The sequence below is a fragment of the Perognathus longimembris genome, chromosome 25 (assembly GCF_023159225.1).
Source record: "Perognathus longimembris pacificus isolate PPM17 chromosome 25, ASM2315922v1, whole genome shotgun sequence".
NCBI lineage: Eukaryota > Metazoa > Chordata > Mammalia > Rodentia > Heteromyidae > Perognathus > Perognathus longimembris.
The window spans coordinates 8,331,182-8,340,475 of NC_063185.1; the positions used below are offsets into that span (position 1 = coordinate 8,331,182).

General features: G+C 45.2%; 1 protein-coding gene across 3 annotated transcripts; it reads right to left on the bottom strand.

The window, feature by feature from the left end:
• Nucleotides 1-4,456: 4,456 nt before the first annotated feature.
• Atg12 (autophagy related 12) lies at nt 4,457-9,259 on the bottom strand. 3 transcript variants are annotated; one of them, XM_048334268.1, is made up of 5 exons: nt 9,222-9,259; nt 8,787-8,956; nt 7,113-7,249; nt 5,706-5,768; nt 4,457-4,917 (listed from the first exon to the last, which is right to left on the bottom strand). In XM_048334268.1, exons 2-5 carry the CDS (start codon nt 8,947-8,949, stop codon nt 4,858-4,860), a joined length of 423 nt encoding a protein of 140 aa, XP_048190225.1. In that variant the 5' UTR covers nt 8,950-8,956; nt 9,222-9,259; the 3' UTR covers nt 4,457-4,857. The 3 variants fall into 3 exon arrangements, with proteins under 3 accessions (XP_048190225.1, XP_048190224.1, XP_048190226.1); XM_048334267.1 differs by lacking the exon at nt 9,222-9,259 and having other exon boundaries at nt 8,787-9,208; XM_048334269.1 differs by lacking the exons at nt 4,457-4,917; nt 7,113-7,249; nt 9,222-9,259 and having other exon boundaries at nt 5,707-5,768; nt 8,787-9,211.
• Nucleotides 9,260-9,294: the final 35 nt, after the last annotated feature.

Below are 9,294 nucleotides of genomic sequence, written 5' to 3' on the forward strand. Positions count from 1 at the left end.
CTTGATTTTTTTTTTTTTTTTTTTTGCCTAGGGTGGGCCAGTAGCCTGGTCCTGGCATTCAGTCTTCTGGTAATTCATATTCTACTTTAATTCCTCAGCATGGCCTTCAAAGGCCTTCCTCAATTTAGCCATACACATTTTGCTGCCTTATTCTCTAAGCCACTCCACACTTTCTCGATCATCTCCGTAGATACTACTTCCATCTATCTCCAATTTCACATGCAAAGCTCACCCTCTAATGCCTACTGGCTCCCCTGAATGCAATACTTAAGAAAATTCCTTTGGAACATATTGTTCAACTTCTAGAGGTTCTTGTGTCTGCAGTGGGCTTAAAAAAAACCTCACCCACCCTTCCTGTGCCATTCTCCAGAATCCTTTCAACCAAGTGCCAGCTCCTATGCTCCATCCTTTTTCTTTCTTATTCTTACTGCTCCTCCACATATCCAAGCCTTCCTACTGTGGTTGGATGGCTTTGCTGGCCTCCTCTGGACTCCATGGTTTCAGCTTTTTCCCAGCCAAAGCATTCGTTTGCTTTTCCTTCCCCACAAACTTTCATTAATTCTTATTTCCCTACTCAAAAGGTTTTGTCAGCCTGGCATTAAAGTTGCCTGTGTTTTGGATCTAAGTTACCTTCTTTTTTTAAATCACTCATCCTTTACTACTGCATTATTTTCTAGCCACATTGAATTCATCACTTTTTACTTTGTGCTTCCAAATCTATTCTTTTGCTTTAGCCAAAAGTTAGCTTCTAAGATTCTAGGTCATTTCAGTGTGCTCAAATCTTCATCGTGGATCTTTCTTCTCAGAGGAGCAATCTCTATTGTTTTTCTTCCTGAGTTTTTTTGAGCAGTAATTGCCATCTTTCAATAGGTTGCTTGCTGTCTTTTTAGCACTGGCAGTTCTCATGTGGCTCATCCTGCTAGTAAGAACTTCTGGGGATCATCCTGCTAGAAAGAATTTCTTGGGAAGGCTCTATCTAATTTTGGAGCCTGGGAGTGTCTTGCTGGTGTTGCCCAATGTGGCTTTGAACTCTGCTAGCCTCGGCCTCCCTAATTGCTGAGATCACCAGACACATGATACTGTACCTAGCAACACTAGTTCCTATCTCCATCTATGCCTAGCACAGAGGGCTTTGTGCCTACCAGGAACCCAAGCTATCACTTCTTGAGAAGAAGCGTAAAGATAAAGTTACGAAAAGCTTATTAGCAGTTGGCCAGAGGAATCTGATTTCATTCCCCTCCCCGCCTTTGGGGTTAACTGGAGTTGTGAAGTCAAATCTAGGAAAAGACCAGATTTCTTCCCAGTGAAATGTACATTGTGAATTAATGTTTTATCAACATAAGCAGACCATCAAGATCTAAGAGATCGTAAGTGAACTGAACACCTGGGGGGAGGGAGGGAAGGGGGGGGAGGGAGGGGGGCATGAGGGACAAGGCAACAAACAGTACAAGAAATGTATCCAATGCCCAACGTATGATACTGTAACCTCTCTGTACATCAGTTTGATAATAAAAATTTGAGAAAAAAAAAAAGATCTAAGAGATAGAATGGCATAGGGAAAGCAGGGGGGCGGGGGGAGGGGGAGAGGCATTAAAATGATTAGAGGCCTGGAAATAGTCACCCAATACATTTTTAAGAGCACTGTCCTATGAGCCAGGAACTGCCCACACAATTGAGTTCCCTGTGGTTTTAGTCACTGCTCTCAGGTTTGCAGTCTGTTTGGAGCAGGGAGGGATAAATCTAGTATTCTATGCAACACACATGGGGAGATGGACACACACACGTTGACCGTGTACAATATGAAATGAATTATGAAATTAGGGGTGGGGGGAGATGCTGTTTCGGAAGTTCAGCAAACACTTCCTGAGAGTTGTGTTTGGGCTGAGACTGAGAGTTGATTGAAGGGTTTGGGGGAAGTTCCCAGTAGTGGTGGGTGCACTCTGATCTTTGAATCAGAGAGCACATCAACATGGACGCACTGGCAGTGTGGAGAAGTGGGAAGTGGAGAGTGCTCAGCTCTTGCAGATCAATGGAGGAAGTGTTTTTCCTCTTACCTGGAGAATTTCAGCCAGTGTTGCTAGTTACACGTGACTTCACCCAGTGTGGGTGCCTGGCTGGTGCAGTGTAGTGTCGTGCCTTAAGTGTCCCTGTGAGGGAGAGGGAGCCTCTTCTGAGGGATTAAGAGCTTTGAGGAGGAGGGAAGAAGCTGAATTCAGCCTTGAATTAGCCGAAGGACACAGGTAGGCTGAGGAACTGTAAGAAACCCAGTATGGACTGGGAAATATAACTGTCAAAACTAGGCCAACTGAAGTCTTCTGAGTGTCTTTGTCACTTCCTGGTTTGTCAAAGCCTTCCCATTGTGTATAAGCTGCTACAGTAAAGACTTCTCATTTTTCCTTCTCCTTCAATATCTAATGCTTTCCTACTTTGGGTTACAGGTAAGTGAATCAGTTGACAATGGTTGTTATATAATCCAAGACATAGATTGAGTTCTTTCATCTGCTAAGAAAATGTGACATACAAAGTCCATTTAGGGATTAAAAAAAAACAACCCTAGAAATTGACTCCACTAGCTATCCAATCTTGATTACAGATAAACACTCTTAATTTACTGTATGCCTTAAATGTAGGGAGGCCATTATGAAATCTTTGCATACTTTTTAAAGCCAGGAGTAGGATATTCCAGTATCATGTATACCTTGTGTGCTGTAGATTGTTTTTATAGAGTAAGGGAAAGCATGGTGTTACTGACATCAAGGCCATTAGGGAAGAAATACATAAGGTATACATATTGAGCTAGCCATAGATTTAATAAGTTGAGCTGTTTAGATGAGAACAATGAATTTTCGATTGTGTGGAGGTGGTAAAAGTTCTACTATCTAAAATATTAGCAGCTAATATCAATTCAATCTATTTTGGAGACTTATTAAATGAGTACATTTCTTCCTCCAGTAAACTAAATGAATGAAGGTAGAGAACAGATTTTATTTCTATAATCGCCATTTGATCTTTTTTTGTGCTGGTTCTGGGGCTTGAACTCCTGAGTTCAAGGTGTTGTCCCTGAGCTTGATCTGCCTACGGTTAGTGCTCTACCACTTGAACCACAGCTCCATTTCGGGCTTTTTGGTGGTTAGTGGGGATATGCACGAAACTCTTCATGCATTTTGTGCCTGGGAAAGCTCTGAATTGCAATCCTCGGATCTCAGCCTCTTGAGGAGCTAGGATTACAGGTGTGAGCCACTGACACCAGCAACTTTTTTTTTTTTTTTTTGCGCCAGTCCTGGGGCTTGGACTCAGGGCCTGAGCACTGTCCCTGGCTTCTTTTTGCTCAAGGCAAGCACTCTACTACTTGAGCCACAGCGCCACTTCTGGTCTTTTCTATATATATGGTGCTGAGAAATCCAACCCAGGGTTTCATGTATACAAGGCAAGCATTTACTACTAGGCCATATCAGCCCACCAGCAACCTATTTTTGTAGTCTTAATACTGTACAATTGAGTCTGTCACTGTTATTCCACTGGTAACTGCTTGTATTAATTTACAGTCCAGAGATACTGATGGAAGGGGGAATGAAGAATTCACATGCAACAGCAATTTCTCCAGGGGTTAAGTTTTACTGAACATCTCCTAATGCTAATTCAGAGGTCAGTAGCAGCCACAAGGCCTACTCTGAGGTCTATGGAATTTAAGTCTAGTTCAAGTCCTCTATGAATTGTACTTCATGCCTCAGATTCTGTTTGGACATCCCATTCAATTGACTGGAATGCTGTTCGTATTTATTGAGGTAGCTGTTGCTATTGTAGCCAAGGGTGGCCTCAAATTCTGAATCTTCCTGCTACAAGCCTTCCAAATGCTGAAATCACAAGTGTCTGTTAACATGCCTGGCTTCTATGGAAATGCTTTCTATAAAGTATGGCATAACAAATACAACACAGATGAAGTATCAGTAAGAATGTTCCTCTAAGTCATGGCACAAAACACACATAAAATATGAGTCTGCTGTTCAATTATGCTGTTTTTAGTTTGGAAAATACATGATCAAAATTCAGTGGTGGTGTTAGGCTTGCTCACTGAGACTGTGTGAGAGTGTGACAGTCCCATTGTGCTGACTGAAGAATCTTCTGTCAGGAAAAGAGCCGTATGATCCCTATGTCCAGAATTTGTAAAATGACCTGTTTTCCAACATAATTAAACGTACATTACGCAGTCTCTAAAAGTCTTCCTTTTTGTTGACATGGCTGCTGTTCTGACTACAAATTAGCTAGAAATTAATAGGAGGAGTCTTTTCTCCTCTATCATTCTGGCCAAGGTGTAAAACCAAAACTGCCAAACTTTTCCTGCAGGCTGTGCTGCCCCCCACTGGGCAACATGAGAAATTTAGCCAGTAGAGGCCAATGCAACTTGTTTATACAGAGAACAATAGACAAAGTGTAAATATCCCATATTCTAAACACACCAACTAACTCTTTAGTGAACAAACTTTTACTATGAACAACAACAACAACAAAAGCCCCAGTAGAATACTAATGGTACAAGTAAACAATCTCAGTCATTTTGAACACTGACACGACACTTCTACAGTTTCCAGCTTGTATTTAACCCGAGGCAGCTCTGAATCAGCAGTAGTAACGGGCGGGAGGCTGGGCTTGCTGGAGAGCCAGTCCTTTGGGATAAGTGCACCAGTATACAATTGCAACTGGGAGTCCATCCACTCTCTGGAGGCTTACTTGTGTCTGAGCAGGAATCACAGCAGATGCATGCTGGGTGCTTCATATCCATTTGGTGTCTCAGAACTTATTGGAACCACTTCCTCTGAAGACCCCCTCAAGATGCAGCAGGTGGCTTTTCCCTGTGGCTCACCCCCATGCCTGAGACTTGCAGTAATGCAGAACCAGTTTACCGTCACTGCCGAAACACTGCGAGAAGAAAGACACATGCATTAAACTCATTTTCATGATCTTTAGAGAAGTCAGTATTTCCTATTTCTAGATCATATAAAGAAATGTGCTATGGCACCATGAACTTCCATAAGTTGACTGCCCATGTTTTAAGGCCAAAAAATGCCTGTTTCTTTTAATTTTATTGACACCCTTCAACTTCTCACCCCAGTGCATGCCTCTTTCTATCACACTTATCAATAACTTTAACCAGATCGTCTTGGGTATGAGCAGCTGGTTCATGAAAGTGCAAGAAGGTGGAATCAAGTTTTCTGAACTCAATTTTGTTTTGTTTTGTTTTTGCCAGTCCTGGGCCTTGGACTCAGGGCCTGAGCACTGTCCCTGGCTTCCTTTTGCTCAAGGCTAGCACTCTGCCACTTGAGCCACAGCGCCACTTCTGGCCGTTTTCCATATATGTGGTACTGGGGAATTGAACCCAGGGCTTCATGTATATGAAGCAAGCTCTCTTGCCACTAGGCCATATTCCCAGCCCCTGAACTCAATTTTGTGGAGGCAGATCTACATTACAGATAGAAATAATGCAGACAAAATTTGAGGTAAAGAAACTTCTTTCTGAGTGCATGGACTCACACTTTGACTCTTCAATCCTGACAGAATTCATGTTCCTGCTATGTTCAGGATGTTAGAGACACAGTAGTGGGCAAGGCCACAGCTGTGGTAACAGGGCTGTTAAACAACACATGACTATACACCAGTCCCCACACCGCTGAGATGTGCATCCCTAGGGGAAGCGCATCACTGCTTACCTCATACAGGGTTCCAACTTCCTGGTCTGGGGAAGGAGCAAAGGATTGATTCACATAAATAAACTACAAGAAAAAACAAAACAGGGTTTTTTTTTAATGGTAACCAATGAATTTTCCTTTTTTGGGCTCTTATTCTGTGATTTCCAACTACTATCTTTAACTTCCATCCCACCAATTACAGAAGTCTGGTGAAGATCACATTTTATCTTTCCTTCAAAAGAATAAAAAGTGGGGCTGGGGATATAGCCTAGTGGCAAGAGTGCCTGCCTCGAATACACGAGGCCCTAGGTTCGATTCCCCAGCACCACATATACAGAAAACAGCCAGAAGCGGCGCTGTGGCTCAAGTGGCAGAGTGCTAGCCTTGAGCAGGAAGAAGCCAGGGACAGTGCTCAGGCCCTGAGTCCAAGGCCCAGGACTGGCCAAAAAAAAAAAAAAAAACCAACAAAACAAACAAAAGAATAAAAAGTAACACCGTTTGTTCTAACACACTTTTGCTTATTTATGTTTAAGACCAGTCTCTGTTTTTTGAAAGCCACTTACAAACTCGCTTCACTTACAAGATCGCTTCTCTATTGTTTCTTGCTCCTCACTGACAAACAGGATTTCTAACATGTCCCACCATACATGGGTTCATTTTCTGCTCTCATTCCTCTTTGCAAGCAGCTATATCTCACAGCGCTTGCTGCACAAATCCCAACCTTTCACTCATGCTAGCTCTAGTAATGCTGTCCAAACCAGTGACCTGTCTACTGGTGAAGCTGCCTACCAGGCAGCATTGGTACAGCACTTAACAGAGACCAAAGGTGGCCATGTATCACATCCTAACAGTTAGCCAATGAGGTGAACATAATGCTGGTCTCAAAATAATACGGCACATCCATTTTTGTTCTGGCAAGTTTACTCCAACATTCACACAACAGAATTGCTCAAGGCACTTCTCAGACCATTTCCTGATTGTTAAATGATACAAGACTACGTGGGCATTCAGGCTCCTATAGGCTCCTATAGTCAAATGCCAAATGACTGAGTGCCATAGCTGCCTCGGACTGCTTCCTGTTTCCTCCAGTGCTGAGTTGCAGGGCGTACACTCACATCTCTGGGATGAACAGAACAAGAGCAATGCTGGAATCCTAGTAAATCAAAGCCACCTTTCTTTACTGATGTATGGAGAATATCGCGTTCTGAGGCAGTTTTCCACTTAGCACACCTCCATCTCCCCACTGCAAACTAGGAGGGGCCCAGCGACGTAGCATGCCACTGCATGTGTTTCTGCACATGCCCACGCAGCAGGGTCATCACCCACTGTGTGTAGGTTCCCCACTAGGCATTGGTTTCTGTGTGTTATTCCTTGTCTCCCAGAACTGCTGTGAGTCCATGTAGCAAGGCTGTCACCCTGGATTCATACCAGCTGCTCTGAAGCCATGAGTTTGAGAAATTTTTTGATGAAGTCAATGAGGCCCTGGATGGTTCGGGTTCTCTCTACAGCCCACTTCTTGGTTTTCATTATAGGGGTGTCGCCCACAGCCTTCAGCAGGATGTCAACTGTAAAAGAAAAGAAACCATTCACAATCACCCTGAAATATCTAATGATGACATGATAGAAAGCTTGTATCTTCATGTATATTTGGTGTTTATGGTCCTAAAACTATGTCAGAGATGTGAAAAAATGTCAAGTTTGTGTGTGTGTGTTGGTACTCAACTCAGGGCCTGGACACTCTCTCAGCTTTTTTACTCAAGGCCAGTGTTCTACCACATAAGCCACAGCTCTACTTCTGGCTTACTGCTGGGTAATTGGAGATAACAGTCGCATAGATGTCTGGCCAGGCTAGCTCCAACTTTGATCTTCAGATCTCAGGCTCCTGGGTAGCTAGTGACAGGTGTGAGCCATCAGCACCCTGCTTAAGATTCTTAAGGTTTTTCACCTACAAAGTTCTTGCCAATTCTAACCTTTGTAACACATTTTGACATAGTAGGTAATTAATTCAAAGAGAAGAATTAAAACAGTCTGTGAAAATATAATATCTGAGTTTTCTAAAAACAAAGTAATCAGGGCATCAGTGGTTCACACCTGTAATTCTAACTACTCAGGAGGCTGAGATCTGAGGATGGTGGTTCCAAGCCAGCTCCGACAAGAAAGTCCATGAGACTCTTATCTTCAAATAAACTAGTCAGAAAAAGCCAGAAGTGGTTCTGTGGCTCAAGTAGCAGAGCGCTAGCCTTGAGCCAGAGAAGCTCAGGAACAAGCTCCAGGACCAGTCCCCCACCCCACTCCCCGTCCGTCCCCACCCTCCACCCCCCACACTAACAGCAAACTTATTTCATGCCTATCCACCTATTGAACTAGGAAAGATTTGGAGTAGGGACTGGGAATGTGGCTTAGCGGTAGACTGCTTGCCTTAGCACGCATGCATGAAGCCCTGGGTTCGATTCCTCTTGCACCACATAAATGGAAAAAGCTCAAGTGGTAGAGTGCTAGCCTTGAGCAAAAAGCAGCCAGGGACAATGCCCAGGCCCTGAATCCAAGCCCCAGGACTAGCGGGGGAGGGGAGGGAAGATTACGGTAACAAACATGTAGAAGGGGTGGATGCCAAATCAGGCGGAAAATCACGTGATCTGGCCCAGCCCAGGGTGTGACTTGAAATCCAATAAACCTCGGAGCCTATTTCTCAGCAACAGCACACGCCGAATTGCCCTGGACAAAAACAGGGTTCCCCACAATGGCGGTGGCCCTAGGGCGGTGAGTGGAGGGTGCTGTACTTTTTTTTTTTTTTAAGCACATGGTGATGCTAACCATTGGATGACACCTGGACTCCCGCAGCCAGCTAGAACCCAGTGCACCCCCGGTCACGTGATGCAGGCGTCTCCCGGGTAACCCGGTGGCGCCCACCCCCGAGCATGCGCAGAGGTCGCTTTCTCCACAGACGTGGTTAAAAACCTTGGTAAAGTCAAAAGTACACCCCTCTGTCTCCAGATCCGCGGAAACGCCAGTCGGAGCCCGGTTCCCACCTTGAGTTTTGCTTCTTTTATCGGCCGCCATCCCGAAAACTGCCCCGAGAAATGTACCCTCCCCCAACTTAACTCTTTTTCTTGGCGTCTCCCACAGGCTCCTCCGTCCCTGGAGAGACCGCTGCAGAAGAAGGGGGTTCCGGGGTGGCCGATTCCGGGGAAACCTCTGGGAGCCCTTCGCCGCCTGCCGCAGCGGTGGGGGGAAGCAGCGGCAGGACCTTCGGCTCTTCCGCCATCTTGCCGACAGGAAGTCAGAGCGGAAGTGCGACGGGGCGCTCCCAGGGGGCGGGCTTTAGTGCTAGGGAGCGTCGCCAAAGAGGCGGCGGAGTAGGGAGGTCCAACTCAACGGTGACTCTCAGACTGGCTGCATAACCCTCCATCTCTGATCTGCCTTGGGACGCGGAACGTGACCATGACAAGGAGTGTACCCCCCACAGCAATAAACTTCGGGAAACGTCCTTTAGCAAGTCCCAGTGCTGCCCCAGGTGTGTTGGTTGCCCCCCTACCTGGGAAAGTGGGCTTGGCCTGGCAATATTTTCCCCTTGCTTTCGCGTCCGTCCCTCCCAGGCCCCGCCCCTCGG

Bases quoted from the DNA above. Each gene is read 5' to 3' on its own strand.
- Atg12 (XM_048334268.1), bottom strand. From the start codon at position 8,949: ATGGCGGAAGAGCCGAAGGTCCTGCCGCTGCTTCCCCCCACCGCTGCG. The intron at 5,769-7,112 runs GTATGAATCCAG...TTTTTCTTGTAG, and splicing joins TCATGGCTTCAGAGCAGCTG to TTTATTTATGTGAATCAATC. The intron at 4,918-5,705 runs GTAAGCAGTGAT...TTCTTCTCGCAG, and splicing joins AAGTTGGAACCCTGTATGAG to TGTTTCGGCAGTGACGGTAA.